The sequence below is a fragment of the Phocoena phocoena genome, chromosome 7, assembly GCF_963924675.1.
Source record: "Phocoena phocoena chromosome 7, mPhoPho1.1, whole genome shotgun sequence".
In the NCBI taxonomy this organism is placed as follows: domain Eukaryota; kingdom Metazoa; phylum Chordata; class Mammalia; order Artiodactyla; family Phocoenidae; genus Phocoena; species Phocoena phocoena.
In genome coordinates, this window is record NC_089225.1 from 79855837 (window position 1) to 79869052 (window position 13216).

At 43.5% G+C, this 13216-nt stretch overlaps 1 protein-coding gene across 1 annotated transcript; it reads left to right on the top strand.

Moving 5' to 3' along the window:
* Positions 1–4732: 4732 nt before the first annotated feature.
* On the top strand, positions 4733–5983 carry LOC136125864 (beta-1,4-galactosyltransferase 5-like). Its single transcript, XM_065880874.1, is given in 3 exon segments — positions 4733–5226; positions 5445–5565; positions 5567–5983. Coding segments are annotated over 3 exon segments (1032 nt in total).
* The last annotated feature ends 7233 nt before the right edge of the window (positions 5984–13216 follow it).

Here is a 13216-nt window from a genome sequence, read left to right on the forward strand (position 1 = left end):
AAGAACTCTGACTGATACAGCTCCAATACAAATGGTCTGTACTTAGAGTATCTATAACTATTTGATAAATTAATTTTAAAATTTTGGATGGGGGCTTCCCTGGTGGTGCAGTGGTTGAGAGTCCGCCTGCCGATGCAGGGTACGCGGGTTCGTGCCCTGGTCCGGGAAGATCCTACATGCCGCCGGGCGGCTAGGCCCGTGAGCCACGGCTGCTGAGCCTGCGCGTCCAGAGCCTGTGCTCCGCAATGGGAGAGGCCACAACAGTGAGAGGCCTGCATAACGCAAAAAAAAAAAAAAAAAAAAAAAAACTTGGATGGCAGCATTTGCTCAGATAAAAATTAGCTTCCTCAAACAATGACACTAACTGTCCAGTTACTGAGGTGTTCCATCAAAAAGGACAAAGTAGGGACTTCCCTTGTGGTCCAGTGGGTAAGACTCTGTGCTCCCAATTCAGGGGGCATGGGTTCGATCCCTGGTCAGGGAACTATATCCCACATGCATGCCACAATTAAGAGTCCACATTCCGCAACAAAGAAGTCCACATGCTGCAACTAAGAAGTCCACATGCTGCAACTGAGACCCGGAGCAGCCAAAATAAATAAATAAATAATTTTAAAAAAAGGACAAAGTATTTTCCAAGGCTTCATGAAGGGGAACAAAAGGGGAGGAACAGTATGTTTCTTTACTTCTAGGGCATGTGAATTGAAGAAGGACATACACAAATCAAAACTTGTATAGTTCCTTCTCTATTTTTGTTTGTTCCATTAATGATATTCCTACTGTGGTATAAGGCCCAACAGATGTGCCTTGACATCTGAGGGAAACTGAGAGTGCTTCCAATGGCCTAACCACAAATTCCCCTCCCCACTCTGCTCCCATGGATAAGGTCTTCTAGCCTTATCATGGGAACCAGCCACAGAGCCTGCTCATCCCTGAGTAGCAAGCTTTAGTTCCCTGCCTGTCCATGGAATTATTCAAATAAGCCAATCACATGGAACTCAGCAGGCACCTGATTTGATACTACCCTTTTGATACTACAACTGCAGTCTCCCACAGCCCCCGACCGTTCACTCTGTTCCCAAGTCCCCACATGACAGTGTGTGGTATGTTGTGTCCTCCTCTCCCGGGCTATGAGTATATATGACTGATAAACTGCTGTGCAGTGTTAGGTGTCATGCTTTTGGCCATTTCCATAACCCTAGGATAGAAATCCCTTTTTCACCAGTAGGGTGAAGAGGGGGTGATTAAACACTTACCTGAAGAGAAGAACAAAGCTTTCTTCCTCAAGCCAAGAGAAATGCACTTGGGAATGAGACAAGGACACAATTTGGCCACTTGTGCATCCTTTCCTTCATTTAGAAAGTCATGCTAAGGACTGGAGGGAAAACTCCAATGAGAGATGCAAAAGCTAAAAGCTCTCACTTTGGGCAGAGAACCGGGAAAGCTTCATTTGTAACAGGGTGATGAGAAGGCCGGGACTGTCTCCTGCTTGGCTGCTATTAGAAGGCCCACTGGGAGCCAGGGCTCACGGTGGCCTATCCCACCTCGCCAGGAGACCACATTGGGCTTTGGGGCCCCAACCATCACTGTAACAAGAAATGTACCTTTATTTAGAATGTAAACTGCACGTGTCCACCTCTCAGATAAGGATTTGAGGGTTCGAAATCTCGGCCACCTTTCTATTGATCATGACCAGTGTGTGTCATTTTCAACCACACGAAACAAGTGACTATCAACCGAGGCATTTGGTTGGCTAATTTTTCTTTACCATCACTTTCACTATCTTTCCCCCCTCCAGGCCAATCCAACCTTCTTTTATGTCCTGACTACTAAGATCCATACGAGATATCAGCTCCCTTTCTGCTCCCCTTTGAATATTGTTTTAATTTTAATATGGGATTCATTTCAAAGATATTTATTTTGTAGTTCATTTACTTTATCATGTAGTGGCTCAGAAATGGAAGTTGGAGTCTGGAAAGAGCTGTGCTTGGTTTTTTACTAAACTGTGAGACTGTGGGTGGGCTCTGGTTGTTGGTTTCTGCTTATGTAAAACAGAGATAATACACCATCCTGGGTGGGTTGCTGAGAGTATTTAATGAGGTTATGTATGTCAATCTCTGGCACCGTGTCTGGTGCATAACAAATCTTCAGCTCACGTTCATTTCCACTCCTATCTATCCTTTTAATTTGTAAATGGGTTCCTTACTTATCAAAGGTTACTGAATATCAACAGAGGCAAGAAGATTGGCGTGTAAGACCCAAAGGAGTAGATGAAAGCATATGGGCAGTTCTGGGGGATGTGTACTACTGACTCCTAAAAGTATCAATAAAGTTAATTATAGCATAAAAGAATGGGCAGTGAGTAGGGCTGGTTCTTTGTCAGTGTGAATATCTTTTACAGATAGAAGGATAAAAGTGGGCTGGCTCTAAATCTGTCTCTTCAGGCAGGCTTGTTGGCAGTCATAGTGACTCTGGTTCCAGCCTTCTTGTAGAGTCCCAGAGCCTCTCCACAACTTCATTGCCCTCCTTTAGACTTCCCACTCCCACTCCCCTTTGTTTCCTTGAAGTATTTCCTCCCAGTTTGTTATCAAGCTGTAAGGGTTTGAAGAACTCATTGACAATGGAGTTGGTAATTGATAACGCCTTAACATGTAATCCCTTCAAAGGAGATTGGCAATTAATAAGGCACTACGTCTTATGCCAAAAAAGTGGCTTTCTAATGGTAAAATTTAAGAGTAAAAACCTGAGCATATGGTTTAGAACTTGAATTCTGACAATTACACATGCACAGATTTGAAGCCTAGATTCATCACTTAATAGCTATGAGATCATAAGCAAGTTACTTATCCTAAGTCTCAGTTTCCTTAACTGTAAAATAGGGATAATAATACCTACCTCATAGGAATATCATGAAGATTCAAGGAAATAATCCCTGTGAAGCATTTAGCCCTAGGCTGGCACTTGATAAATGTTAGCTGTTATTGTCATTATTGTTTTATTTTGTGAAATCCCATCTCATTGGCAAGGATCAGTTCTATTCATATGTAAGTCCAATCCAGAATCCAGGAAAGGTAGATATAGATTTAAGTCACTTAATCTGAATTAGTTGTTGTAAGTGGCATATTCAGGTCCCGTGGTCCTCTGCCCACCCCAGGCTGAATTCATGGCTCTCACAGCAGAGCCCGACCACTTCTTGTCTTTTCCAGACAGACTGTAGAAGCTTCACGGTTCACTGCTGACGAGTTTAATTCTAAGGCAAAATATTTTACCCGTTTAGCATATTGTTAAATTAGACCGGCTCCCTATCTTCTGAAATGCACATTTTGGGATTGATGTATTTAGAATTTTTTTTTCTTAGGTTTTGCTGATCACAGGTTTAAGTCTTTAAGTCTTTTCATCTCTTACACAGAAAAACATTGACAAAAATGTAATCAGTGAGTAGCCCAATTGAATAAAATGAAACGGTCAAAGGAAGCTATAATGACGCTTAGGGTTTGGTGGTTCTTGGTTTCCAGTTTTGCTTTTGCAGGTTGTAGCCAGTTAGAGGTTGGGGATGCTAAATCTGCCCTTTGTGAATAAACAGACAAATGATTTGGTCTTCCATTCTGCCAGGCCTTGATCTTTTGAGTTCAAGAAAAGAGTGCAAGTAATTCCTTCTTTGGAGCAACAATTTTCAGGGACAGCTGTTTTCTAGCTTATGGGGAGGAGGAATTTCTGGCTGCTAGCTAGCTTCAGATGAAGGGTTTGCAGAATTCCTGCTCTTCCCCAGTTGGTGCTAATGCATTCCTCATTGTCTGCAGTGGTTGGGCTGCTCTCTTCATTAAGAGAAAAGGGATAGGGATCAATTTTCAAAATCACAGACATCTAAGTGTGTGCAGAATTTGGATATTTTAGATATCAGTACCTAAACTAAGATGAAAAATCTCAGAGATGGCAGATAACATCATGTTTCAAGGTATGGAGAAAACTTCCCTTCTAAAAGGGCTGCCTTAAAGAATAAACAAAGCCTTAATGAGAAAGAATTCCAACTTCAAAGTTTACATTTGGAGTAAATCTGATGAATCATTTTTATAATTCCAGTTTCTCTATCTCTTAACATGGGTACAGTAGTCCAGATCAGGCTCAAAGACTAGTTGTGAGAACTGTATGAGATACATGATTTCATTCTATTATGCTTTTAGTTTTGGAGATTGAAAAAAATTCTGGGCATGTATCCCAGAGAAATTAAAACTTAACATTCACACAAAAATATATACATAACTCATGGTAGCTTTATTTGTAATAGTCAAACACTAAAAATAATCCAAAGATCCTTCAATGAGTGAATGGATAAACAAACTGTGGTACATCCATACCATGTAATACTACTCAGTAGTAAAAAGGAAGTGATACATGCAACGGCTTGGATGGATCTCAAATGAATTATACTGAGTTTGAAAAGGCAATTCAAAAAGGTCGCATACTCTGTGATTCTTCCATTTATCGACAGTCTTGAAATGACAAAAGTTTAGAGATGGAAAACAGATTATCGGTTGCCAGGGCATAGTGATGGGCGGGGAAGATGGTGTCTGTGGTCATAAAAAGGCAGTAGAATGGGACTCTATGAGGGCTCACGCCAGGGAGTGCTTCCCAGGGCTTCTGCTGCCAGTGTCCTGGTTCCCGCGGTGAGCCACAGCCATCCCCCGCCTCTGCAGGAGACCCTCCGACACTAGCAGTGAGCACCTACCTCTTCATGATGCAGGCTCAAGGCATTCTCATCTGGGACAACATGAGAACGATCGGCGCTCAGGTTTACGAGCAGGTAGTTCGGAGCGCTTACGCGAAGAGGAACAGCAGCGTGAATGACTCAGATTATCCTCTTGACTTGAACCACAGCGAAACCTTCCTACAAACCACAACTTTGCTTCCTGAAGACTTCACCTACTTTGCAAACCATACGTGCCCCGAAAGGCTCCCTTCCATGAAGGGCCCCATAGCCATAAACATGAGTGAAATTGGAATGGATGCCGTCCATGAACTCTTCTCTAGAGACCCAACCATCAAGCTCGGAGGTCACTGGAAGCCATCGGATTGCATTCCTCGATGGAAGGTGGCAATCCTTATCCCCTTCCGGAACCGCCATGAGCACCTCCTGGTCCTGCTCCGACACCTGATTCCCATGCTCCAGCGCCAGCGCCTACAGTTTGCATTTTATAAGGTGGAGCAAGTTGGCACCCAACCCTTTAATCGAGCCATGCTTTTTTTTTTTTTTCCTTTGGTACACGGGCCTCTCACTGTTGTGGCCTCTCCCATTGCGGAGCACAGGCTCCGGACGCGCAGGCTCAGCGGCCATGGCTCACGGGCTCAGCCACTCCGCTGCATGTGGGATTTTCCCGGACTGGAGCACGAACCCGTGTCCGCTGCATCGGCAGGTGGACTTTCAACCACTGCGCCACCAGGGAAGCCCGAGCCATGCTTTTTAATGTGGGTTTTCAAGAAGCAATGAAGGACTTGGGCTGGGACTGTCTTATTTTTCGTGATGTGGATCATATACCAGAAAGCGACTGTAACTATTATGGATGTGGAACAGATGCCAAGGCACTTTGCAACTAAACTGGGTAAGTACATGTATCTGCTTCCTTATACTGAGTTCTTTGGCGGAGTGAGCAGCTTAACAGTGGAACAGTTTCAGAAAATCAGCGGCTTTCCTAATGCTTTCTGGGGTTGGGGTGGAGAAGATGACCTGTGGAACCGAGTACAGAATGCAGGCTGTTCTGTGAGTCGGCCGGAAGGTGACACAGGGAAGTACAAGTCCATTCTTCATCACCACCGAGGAGAAGTCCAGTTTCTTGGAAGGTATGCGTTGCTGAGGAAGTCCAAAGAACGGCAAGGGCCGGACGGCCTCAACAACTTGAACTACTTTGCAAACATCACATACGATGCCTTGTATAAAAACATTACTGTCAATTTGACACCCGAGTTGGCTCAGGTGACCGAGTACTGAGACGAGGGGAGAATATATGTTTGCTTCACCCACCGCCCCCAAGAAAGCAGCCTGGCGACATGTCTAGGGGCTCCGCAGAAGAAGAAAACAGAAATCCAGTGTCTCATGAAGGATCACAGGGTTCAAGGAAAAAATGTAAACAGAGCACATGCACAAAACGCCTTCACCATTTGGACTCACTGGGCTTGAGGGAGAAGGCCGGGAACTGACTTTCTCTTTTCACAAGGCTGCTCTTCTCCCCCATCTTCTGCCCTGATGTCCCATCTCCTCCACAATCTCCAGAACCAAAGCTGTGATCCGCCACCATCCCGCCACAAATGACCTAGGGAGCTTCTTGGCCTTCAGAGCAAAGAGGCAGACCCACCACAGGGCAGCTGGGTTTTAGGAAGGGCAAAGGAAACTCCACACAACCATTCTTCTACATCTCTTGTGTTCTCTTTGGTTTCATTAAAAAAAAAAAAAAAAAGAGGCAGCAGAAGGGATCCTTATGGTGATGGACCTCTTATCTATTTGGACAGTGGAAGTGATTAGATGAATCTATACATGCAATATATAATTGCACATTATTGGGCTTCCCTGGTGGCGCAGTGGCTGAGAATCTGCCTGCTAATGCAGGGGACACGGGTTCGTGCCCTGGTCTGGGAGGATCCCACATGCCGCGGGGCAACTGGGCCCGTGAGCCACAACTAACTGAGCCTGTGCGTCTGGAGCCTGTGCTCCGCAACAAGAGAGGCCGCGATAGTGAGAGGCCCGCGCACTGCGATGAAGAGCGGCCCCTGCTTGCCACAACTAGAGAAAGCCCTCGCACAGAAACAAAGACCCAACACAGCCAAAAATAAATTAATTAATTAATAAACTCCTACCCCCAACATCTTTAAAAAAAAAAAAGAGGTGACATAAAGAAAATTGCACATTATTAAATGCACAAAACAAATAAGTGCATGTATAACTTAAGAAATACGGATCGATCATTGAATTATAGCAATGTCAATAGTTTGATTGTGATATTGCACTATAGTTATGCAAGGTGTTATCTGGGGGAACTGAGTAAAGGGTACATAAGATCTCGCTATATTATCGTACAACTGCAAGTGAATCTACAATTATCTCAAATTTTAAAACATAATTTTTTTTTAGTTTGGACCTTTTGACTGCCTTCATCCAGTTCCCCTCCCCCCACCCTCTGCCTCTGGTAACCACAAATCTAATTTCTAGATGAGTTTGTTTATTTATTTTAGAAGTACAATTGACCTACAACACTATGTTAGTTCCTGTTATACAATACAGTGATTTGATATTTCTATACATTTCAAAATGATCACCACAGTAAGTCTAGTTACAATGTCACCATACAAAGATATTATATAGTTATGGACTATATTCCCCACACTATACATTTCATACCCATGTCTCATTTATTTTGCACCTGGAAGTTTGTACCTCTTAACCTCCTTCACCTATTTCCCTTCCCCCCATTATTTTTTTTTAAATACAGAAAACTAGAGAAAAAAAAATCTCTCTTCCATGACTGGCCCAGTAAGATATTAATCTCGCCTTTTCTGTCAGTCGAATTTCTTAGTACTCTTTTTCTTTATTTGATCCATGTGTTTATCCATGTATGTGTTTGGAGCAGAGTGAGTTTTCAAAGCTGAATTCACGCTGCCATATGAGCCCAGAAGACCTCACTTTAACGAACTATAGAAGCATTGAAAGGCTGCACTCAGAGTCAGTGCTGGGCAGCAACTCCATCCAAACAGTTCTCCCTTGGGGTTAACATTTTCATGGTAATTTGAAGTGTTCACAATATTACTCACTTCTTTACAACAGTTTTATTAAGTTATACAAGAAATTCATCTTCTCTACAGAGAAGTTAAAAATTCAAAGAAGTAAAAGAAAAAATAAAAACCCAACTAATTTCTAATCTGATTTTGGAAAGTAAACTTGTCACCTCAGAATAAACTCCAGAACCATTTTGCTATTAATTGAGCTGTTTAGCAGAAAGTTTATCAAGACAGAATATGGATTTTACTAAACAGGACTCAATTTATAATTAGCAATCATTTGGCTCTTCTCACCTCTGAAAACTGACCAATAGTCAGAATTTCACACCTCCAAATGAAAATTGGCATCCACTGTTTTGAGATAACCAGAGGAATGGCAGCGTTCAATGTAAGCAATATGACAAAACCTCATAACTTAGGGCTTACTGTTTTGAAAAGTGTAAAATAAATCAGATAATTAAACTGATGAGATATTCAGAAAAGTAGTGCTTAAATGTTCTGGGCCTCGATGGTAAAGGACAGCTGTTGGACTTAATGAACATACTCATATGATGATAGTTCTAGGAGGGAGTTGGATGTTTATATCCATAAAAAGGTGGAAGATAATGAAAGATTCAAATGAGGTAATCATTCCTTAATAAGGTCTACTAAGGCTTTAACATTAGGCCATTAGAAAAGAATCTGATGAGCAACTGTCAGGTTTGTATCAGAAGCAATCAAGCATGTGTCCAAACTCCACTGCTGTTACGTGAGTGTGAGGGATGGAAATGGCACACAGGCTTTGCTGAAGGACAATCATCCTATGATAATGAAGTGGGGGTTAATGCTAATGCAGGATATATTTGGAAACTTAAGCAGGTGCTTTGGGAAAGGCTTATCTGTGGTCAAATGCTGGTCTCCAAGGAAAGCAAAGAGATGCCTGGGCTCCCTGTTATCTGAATGGTTGGTGGAGATGCTCCAGTTGGTTCTGAAGGCACAAATGCCTAAGAGTTATTACTGATTTTTAATATCCACCTAGGTCTTTAGGTCTAAATGCTGGGGAAGTGGGCAGATACATGGGACAGTTATGGACTCTGTTCACCCCATTAACTTAAGGTTGAGATAGACAGTCCTGATAGCTATCTCCAGACCCCCTTGTTTCCAGTCCCCCCTGCCACCATTGTCTGTGAAGTCTTCAAAAAGGAGAAGCACTTCCCAAGCAGGAGACCCTCGTCTACTCCCATCCTACCCTCCAGCTGCCTAGGAGGAAAGAAAGCTAGAGAGAACCAAAAAGAGGGAGTTTAACTCCATTTTGCTCCTCCTCTGAAATTTCTATTTCCTTAGCACAGAAGACCCCTTATGTCTTCTTGAAAAGTGAATTTGGGCAGAAGGGAAGTTATGACTGTGCCCTAGATGTCAAAGTATTTATCAGGAGTATATGGGGAGGGGGCATTCTCCTCCTACCCCCTTGTTCATACCTCAACACCCTGGAGCAGGACATTGATGAGAGTCCCATGTCCATGGGGTCTTTCCTGGATGGGTCTAATGTGCCAATGGCTCATGCTAATCCTTGGGTCACTTTTTTTCCCCCTTTTGGGTTTTCCTGACTTCAGATGGAATTGCTTCATAGAGCCTGATCTTCTATAGCTGCTTTAGACCTTCACCTGCTGGAAAGGTCTGAAGTTCTCCAGCTTTTTAGTGTCATTAGTGGATAAGTTGAAATTGGAGTAAGAGGCTGAATGTCTCTGCACATTACGCAAATCAACTTTGCCAGCACCGTACTACTTTCCTCATCGACTCCTTGAATCTAGCTATAAATAGGTTAGAGCTAATAAATGAGGAGTGAGTGATGGGTCCTCTCCACTTCTAACAGCAAAGTAAAACAAGGGTATCATTGAACCTTAAATGCAATAAACAATTCTTTATTTTTTAAAATAAATTTATTTATTTATTTTATTTATTTATTTTTGGCTGTATTGGGTCTTCGTTGCTGTGCACAGGCTTTCTCTAGCTGCAGCCAGCAGAGGGCTACTCTTGGCAGTGCACGGGCTTCTCATTGCGGTGGCTTCTCTTGTGTGGAGCCTGGACTCTAGGTGCACAGGCTTCAGTAGTTGTGGCACGTGGGCTCTAGAGCACAAGCTCAGTAGTTGTGGCGCACAAGCTTAGTTGCTCCGTGGCATGTGGGATCTTCTCAGACCAGGGATCGAACCCATGTCCCCTGCATTGCCAGGCGGATTCTTAACCACTGCGCCACCAGGGAAGTCCCACGATAAACAATTCTTGAAAGAGAAAGGAGGGGCAACTCAATTATTGAGAGGAAAGAAATATGACTGGAAAAAAGAACATAGCATATATGTTCTTTTCTCTTTATATATATATATATATATATATATATATACATACATACATACATATGCTGGCGTGGTAGCAAAATTTCAAGAGCTACATTGAGGTGGAATGCCAAGTTTGGGCATATTTGGGGAAATATTGGATGGGCCACCCAGAGTCTATTTAAATGAGTTTGAGCAACTTCCTGAGAGAAAAAGAACTCATTCTAGAAAAAGGAATCTGGCTCAATACTTTGAATTAGAATGTTACTAATTCTTAAATATGGATGAGAAGGGCAGCTCTGCGGGTAGTAGAGTGTTTGTCCCTGGGATATTTCTCCTGATCCAGATCTCCACTAGAAACATGTCTAAGTCTGTTGTACTGCCTGTGTAGTATTTTATTTTGAAACAGTTCAGTATGAACAATGTGATATATGTGTGTAAATTAATTTTAACTTACATCTAAGGGTTAGTATAGTCTTTGGTTAGCACTGGAAATGCCCCAATCTTCAATCCACACACCAAAAACAGCTAAGAAGTATTTCAGATACCCTCATCAAAATCTAGCCAAGGGCTTCCCTGGTGGCGCAGTGGTTGAGAGTCTGCCTGACGATGCAGGGGACACGGGTTCGTGCCCCGGTCCGGGAAGCTCCCACATGCCGCGGAGCGGCTGGGCCCGTGAGCCATGGCCACTGAGCCTGCGCGTCCGGAGCCTGTGCTCCGCAACGGGAGACAACAGTGAGAGGCCTGCGTACCGCAAAACACAAAAACAATAACAAAATCTAGCCAAGCACCCATCTTGAATACCACTAATTTCACTACCGAAAAGTTATTTCTTTTTTAAAAAATTATTTATTAATTTATTTATTTTTGGCTGTATTGGGTCTTCATTGCTGTGCGCAGGCTTTCTCTAGTTGCAACGAGTGGGGGCTACTCTTTGTAGCACCGTCTCGTTGTCCTGGCTTCTCTTGTTGCGGGGCACGGGCTCTAGGCATGCGGGCTTCAGTAGTTATGGCTTACAGGCTCTAGAGCTCAGGCTCAGTAGTTGTGGTGCACAGGTTAAGTTGCTCCGTGGCATGTGGGATCTTCCCGGGCCAGAGCTCGAACCCGTGTCCCTTGCATTGGCAGGCAGACTCTTAACCATTGCGCCACCAGGGAAGCCCCCAAAAAGCTATTTCTAACATCCTTTATGCTGATGAATCAAGTCATGTTGCTCTGATGTTCCTCTAAGAGAATCTAAGGAGAAAGGCACATTTTCCCCTACTTCCCAACAGCAGTCTGGGGATCAAGTTCCCCTTGAATCAACACTAGAAGCCTGTGATTTCTTGAAGGAGGCAGCAGAACCTGTTGGATGAGTGGTCTGGCCAAAGTGGTATCCAGCTAAGGCAGTGGCATCCGGAAGAGGGGATGGAAACAATGGAGTCATGGGGAAGTCTTGGCTGGTCCAACAGGTTCAGGAGAGACTGATGAACATGGCAGCACCCAGGGAAGTAAGAATGAAGCAAGAAAAGAGAATGAAAATATCACAAATCACTAATGAGTCACCTCTGAGAACTCCCAGAAATACTTGATGGAGATTTTGTTGGGATTTGAGGGTCAGCACCTGAAAACACGGATTGCATATGTATAATTGCATCGGAGTGGGAAGTTAGACATGAAAATACTTAATTGCCATTGAAATCTGCAAAGGATCTCTCAAAGGGTACTTTCAATTCTGTACTTGGCCCAGCCAAATACAATTGGCTTGACTCCTTAGGCAGAACAGAAGGTACCTGGTAGAGCTAAGTTTTCATAGATGCATCTGGTTCCCCAAGAGGGCACAGAGCTAATACAACTGAAAAGGTGTACACCTGTGACTTCAGGCATCTTGTGAATGACCAGGCCTGGCTTAGTCATTCACAAGATGCTTAAGTTCAAAGCAGAGATTTTCATCTGGGAAGCAGGTTGGGGTGGAAGGAAATATTCAAAAGGCCTGGAGAATCTTTTCAGAACACAAATTCCCCAGGCCCCACTCTGGATCTATTGACCCAGAATTTCTAGTAATGGGATTGAGAATGAGTTTGGGATCCCAGTATGTCTTCAGAATTTGGAGGCAACTGGAGAATCAAGGAGTTCTAGGGCAGAGAGGAGGAATATTTGCTCGTGTTACTAGGAGATGGGTAGGGAGGAACAGACCAGAGATACAGAGACTGGGGTTCCAGAGGAGGTGGAAGGGAGAAGGGGAGAAGGGCAGGAACACAGGTGGTCTTAAAGGGAACCGGAGGAGAGGCCCTCCATTAGCTGCAAGAAAAAAGCCATGAGAGATCAGCTCGGTGCTTTGTCACCACCTAGAGGGGTGGGATAGGGAGGGTGGGAGGGAGGGAGATGCAAGAGGGAAGAGATATGGGGACATATGTATATGTATAACTGATTCACTTCATTATAAAGCAGAAACTGACACACCATTGTAAAGCAATTATACTCTAATAAAGATGTTTAAAAAAAAAACCCACAACAACATGCATGTCTTCAGAAGAAAAAAAAAAAGGAAAAAGGCATGAAAAGGTGTGCCTGTAGATGAGCCTGAAGCTGGAGGGAGTGCAGATAGCCTGAGGTTGGGGCTGAGGGTTGCCATTTTTTCTCTGGAGTGGACTGTAAGGCGTGACCGGCTGCAGAGAAAGGAGAGGGAGGTTCCAAGAGGCGAAGTAATTTCTTTGAGCTTCTATAAGGGTGAGTGGCCGATCTGGGCTGCAAACTGAGGTCTGTCTCAGTTCAAAGTCCCTGTTCTTTCTCTGATTCACTGTCTTGTCTTTGTGCAGTACAGTCTAACCAAACCCTGATATTATGCCTTTCTGTTAAGTACCCTCCTTGAAAAGTCATTTTTGTCACAATTAATTTGATGGATGCTTGAGACACAACAGCTTTTTACATTAGACTAAATTGTTTCCACTTCTCCACAGTCATCTCTTTGGCTCCAAACCACGCTCCCCCAAGTCCCTGGTTAGTCAGGATCTGTAATCTTCATCGCTCAATGTGAAATTTAATTTGGGAGGAATCCCTCACTTCCTTGGTAACTATGTATGATTGCGCTACACTTTGGGTCCGCCCCCCCCCCCAATTATCTTTCTAAAAAGAGATCTTATTTTTTTCCTCTGGGATTTTTGGCT